The 5332-nt window shown below is 40.3% G+C and overlaps 1 protein-coding gene across 1 annotated transcript; it reads left to right on the top strand.

Moving 5' to 3' along the window:
- The first annotated feature begins 1377 nt into the window (after positions 1–1377).
- LOC117178483 (histone-lysine N-methyltransferase SETMAR-like) lies at positions 1378–1836 on the top strand. The gene has a single exon (XM_033369910.1). It carries the CDS (start codon positions 1378–1380, stop codon positions 1834–1836), a length of 459 nt encoding a protein of 152 aa, XP_033225801.1.
- Positions 1837–5332: the final 3496 nt, after the last annotated feature.

Raw genomic sequence — 5332 nt, 5'->3', positions numbered from 1 at the left:
GCCGAGGAGGCCGCGCTACCCGCTTCCACCCAGGACGCCCGGACACACCGGGCAGCAGCACCGCGCATCGAAGTGGGATCCATACGCGCCGTGAGAGAAGCGTCACCCGTCATCGGTGCTCATCCCCACCCAGCCAACGTACCCGGGTACAAACCTCTCGCCCCACACCCGCACGTACCAGGGGGGTGGAATCTTCTCGAGATCCGTCGCGGCCGGGACGGGACCCGCGACCCGCGCGTTAAGAAGCCATTTCGCGGACGGCATCTATACCTTCGGGTACCTCGATTCGTGACCGAGCCCAGGTACGATTTTCCACCAGTAAATCTGGTTTGTCGGGCGGACTCTTCAGCCGCCGGACCCAGCAGGCCGGTGGTCCTGGACTGCCCGAACTCTCCACCCTGTCCGTGGGCACTAAAGGTTCCCCCGTCACAGCCACTCCCGGAACCGAGAGAATTGATTGAAATTTGTGTAGTGTCCCGTGAGATACCCGACACCGGCGTCGATAGCCACGCAGCCGCACTCCCAGTGTCGAGTACCGGTGCTGAGACACCATGTTTAAACACGCACCCGCGCGGCAACTCACCAACGGCCGGGTCGGCCTTAGCTAGTACACCTGGTCATAATATCTCTCCCACGGAACCAGGATCGGATACCCTGTTACTCTCCGCATACGAGACGCCCGAGACGTTCTGGCCCTCCCTCTTAGCTTCTCCACCTTCCAAGCGCTTCTGCGGGACACACCGCCGTCATATCAACTTTGACGGGGAATCACCTTGGGCCTCCCACGCGCTGACCCAGGAACTTCTCTCCTATCCTCTTCCTTCCCCTTCCTTCCCTCCCCCACAACAACAACAAAGCACAGCCGCACTCGGCGACCACCCACATCCCTCCCCCGCTCTCCGTCGCGCAGGGACGGTTTAACCGCCTGCCGGAAGCTCCTCACGGGGACATCAAGCGGGTAGCCTTGCCCCGCCCACCAGTCGGGTCAACCGCCACAAGGGATGCAACGCCCTGACCGGTGGCTAGCCGCGCGATAACGGACCCCTCAGCCCGCCGCAACACGGACCTCATCCGTTCCTCTCTCATCCTCTCTCATCCGTTCTACTCTCACGTTCCTCCCTCGCATTCTCTTGAATGAATTTTCTTAATTCTTCAAATCCACAAAATTCTATAAAATTTTATATTTCTCTGAATTGTCTGACTTTCTTGAATTCTTCGAGGGTTTCCACAAAATAAGGTTTCCATGGCGCTACAGTCCTTAAAAGCGCTGTTACGGTGGATCCCGCGATTCTGTGTTGTACCTTGGTTCCCCCACTCCAAATCCCCTCCCTAGAGAGGTGCCTTCGGAGCACAGTCTTGGCTTGGCAACCGTACGTGATGGATCTCGCCCTCGCTTCGTCCGCCAGGTGTGAGCTGCGCTCGTTGATCCGCTTCCTATCTGAAATAAACATTCCGCCGGTAGAAATCCTTTCCCAGCTATGCGAAATCTATGGAGACAAGTGTATGAGCATACAACACGTGCGCAAATGGTGCAGAGAATTCAAGAACGGGTTGTCTAACACTAACGCCACCAACGAGCTCATCGCAAAATTTGAATGGAGTATTGTCAAACACCCACCCTACAGCCTGGACTTAGCCCCAAGTCACTACTATCTCTTCCCTGTCATGAAGAAACACCTGGATGGAACGCATTTCGGCGACAGAGAAGAGCTGGAAGAAACGGTTCTAAGGTATCTGCGTGGCTTGGCGGCAGATTTTTTCGACTCGGACATTCAAAAGCTCGTACACCGCGTGCAAAAATGCGTTGAACTCAGTGGCGACTATGTAGAAAAATAGGTAAAAGTCTGAACTTTCCAAAAATGTACGCATTCATGGAATTAAACATGTTGCACACTGTTAAAAAAACTGGGAATTTTGTTTTACGGACAACCCTCGTATGTTTTTTTTAATCATTTCAGTGACTTGAGTTTCGAATTACTTGAATTATTTGAAATTCTTGAATTATTCCAATTTCTTAATTTATAGGGATGCCTTCAGTTTTTGGAATTCCTTAACTCTTTTCCAGTTCAAAGGAATTGGTCTGAAAATTACGTCATATACAGTTTTTCTGTACCGTGGTTCAATTCTTTCGGCCTGGAAAAGGGTTAAGGAATTGCAGGAACTCAAGGCATCCATATAAATTAAGGAATTGGAAAAATTCAAGAATTTTAAATAATTCAAGTAATTCGAAGAACTCAAGAAACTGAAATGATTAAAAAAAACATAGAATAGAAAAAAATTTTAGACAAGTTATTGGAGGTTCAGAAATTAACTCAAGATATTTTGAGTGTACGGAATTCAAAATTTTTAAAAGTCTCTTGATTTTCGCAATTTAGACTTTATAAAATTTAAAAAATTATACTGAAAACATTTTTCGTATAAACCCAATTCAAAAGGATCTTTTGAACTGTTGTAGGATCAAGACGGCATTAAAAGGAATTTGAAGTATTAAGTGAAATTGAAACTTCAAAGTGAAGAAAATCCACACTTTTGAGTAACAATTACGTAAACATGACATGTCATGGTTCTGTCTGTTTCTAAGCTGAACTATTTAGAATTTATTGTACCAGACATAGTTGCATACGGATGACTGTTATTTCGAGCCTATTTCAATCCAGAAATCAATATAATTCCATTAGATTGGCGGATCGAACTCAGGCGCAATGGTTTTATTGCATCTTTTTTTATTTATTAAGTCTTGTATCGAATCCTGCATTTCACACTGTAGTTATGGTATAGATTATTCTAATATTACGTCACGCTCGGTCGGTAACATCAAAATCTGTAAGGATATACCACTTGATGGACTGCAAAGCATTATTTAGATAAGAGTTTGACTAAAATTAATTAATTTCGGCGAAATTAGGTAAAAAAATCGTGTTATAGCTTTGCTTTTGAAAAAGAACAGCCATTTATTTTATTGTTGTTAGTATTTCGGAAAATGTGCGATTAGGCAATCCTTCACAAAAAATTATAATTGGCTGTAGTTAAGGTTATAACCTCAATTACCGGCAACTTATGTCAAAATAATTTTCGATAATAAGTGATTTTAAGTAGTTTCATATCAAATAAAGTTATATCAAAGAGACTCTAATAGATTTTAAAAGACTTTAAGTGATCGTAGGATTTCCCTAAATTTGGTTAGTGATTTCAACAAGTATAAAAGATTTTAAAATAATGCAGAAAAATTGAACGATTTTGAAGCAATTTTAAAGATTTCTTAAAGAGTCCACAAATTTTTAAGGATTTGCAAAAGATTTAATAAAATTTTAAAGTAGTTTATGTGATTTCAAAGAATGTCAAGCAAAATACTGAAAAGTTATTCAAACATATTTTAATGACTGAGGAGGTTTCAAGGGATGTAATTTTTTTAAATATTTTAAGGAGATTAAGAAAATTTAAAGGATTTTAATTAACTGTACTTAATTTCGAAAATTTGAAATGATTTCAAAAAGGTTAAAGAAATTTCAAAAAACTTTGGAGGAAAAGGATTTTAAAGATATTTAAAAAGTTATTTGAAAAAAAAGTTATTTAAAAAGATGTTAAAAAACTTTAAGCAACTTCAAGGGATTTGAAAAAATTCAATGATTAAAGGATTTTCAAGAGATTTCAAGGAGTCTAAACAAGTTTAAGGATTTCAAGCGATTTTAATTAATTTTAGTCCATTTTTAAAATGATTTCTAGAAGTTGAAGGGAGTTAAACAAAATCGGAGGACCTTAAGGATTGCTGAGACCTTAATTGATTTTAAGGAATTACTAAGAATTTGACGCAATCTTAAGGTTCCTTTTTAAAGGATTCAAAAATAATCCAAAAATAGTTCAAATGATTTAATGATTTACAAGAGATGTCATAAGATCTTACGAGAGTTTGAGTGAAGTTAAAGAAAGTCAATCGAGTTATTGAAAAGTTATTGAAACAGATGTAATGAATTTTAAGAGATTTCAAGATATTTAAAGAAATTGATTGATTTAAGTTTTTTTTCAGCAATTTTAAGGATCCTAAGAAAATTTAATGAATTTTGGATTTGAAAGATTTTAATTAATCTTAGTCAATGTTACAATATTTTAAATTATTTCAAAGAAGTTGCAGAAACTTGAGAAAAATTCGCAGGTCTTTGAGGATTTTTCAGAAATCTTACGAGATTTCTAAGAATTTAAGTGATTTCAAGGAGTAACTAGGGACTTGGCGGAATCTTCAAGTTTCGTCTCAAAGGAATTTAAAATAATTGAAAAACAACTTAAAAAGGTTGAAACGGTCACTTCAATCTGCGCCTGCGATTAGACAACCTGAATACACCGGAAAAACTCGACACACGTGAAGCCTTACGGAAGGCGAGTGTCTACGAGAATAGTTGCGCGAAACCACACTAGATAGCGTCGAAGAAACTCTCCCACTGTCTAGTCTACCTCAGCGATAACTTCTATAAGAAGGTGAGCGTGAGGCAGATCAGCACCACTCGAGTGGACAACGGGAAATTGTCGTCCACGCATCCGGAAATATTCCTTAGAGCTGTTGCTCTAGAAGAGTAGAGGTCTGCAGTTTTAGCTCATCTAGATACGCTATTCCAGGATCTAGATTATTTTTATATCCTTTTTGTTGATTGGGTAAGCCTGCAAAGCCTCCTTCTATTTATATTGTTTTTCTCGGATACGCTGCACAGACTCCAAGCTGATCCTTTTTATTATTGTTTATATTTCCTCAGGTACGCTGCTCAGGCTCCGAGACATTGCAAATTTATTATTATTATTATTATTGTTATTATTTGCTCGGGTACGCTGTTCAGGCACCCAGGCATTGTGGTATTGATTTATTTACTCGGGCACGCTGTTCAGGCTCCGAGAGACTGTACTTTTTCTGTTAATCTTTATTTACTCGGGTACGCCATTCAGGCTCCGAGACATCGTGGTTTGATTATTATTTGCTTGGGTACGCTGCCCAGGCCCCGAGATACCGTGATTTGATTTTTATTTACTCATGTACGCTGTTCAGGGACGACCAGCTTCTTTTCTTAATGTAGAATACCCCTTTGATATTGTATAGAGGAATACAAAGAACCGCATATGAACAATTGGTTGATTTATTATTAAATTAAAATTAATAAGTCTGAATTATTGCCATGTCCGACCATGAAGAATATCGCCAATATTAATGGAAGCTCTCATGAGACTGAATGGTATTGTAAGATGTTTAAACTTCCAGTGGGCGCGTTGTCGTAAAATTTGCGACAATTGCTCAAATACCCCTCCCCTGCATGAGCCACTTATTATGCGATGAACTTCCACCTATTCCAAG

This window comes from Belonocnema kinseyi, chromosome 8, assembly GCF_010883055.1.
Source record: "Belonocnema kinseyi isolate 2016_QV_RU_SX_M_011 chromosome 8, B_treatae_v1, whole genome shotgun sequence".
Taxonomy (NCBI): domain Eukaryota; kingdom Metazoa; phylum Arthropoda; class Insecta; order Hymenoptera; family Cynipidae; genus Belonocnema; species Belonocnema kinseyi.
This window is presented reverse-complemented; position numbering and strand designations above follow the sequence as displayed.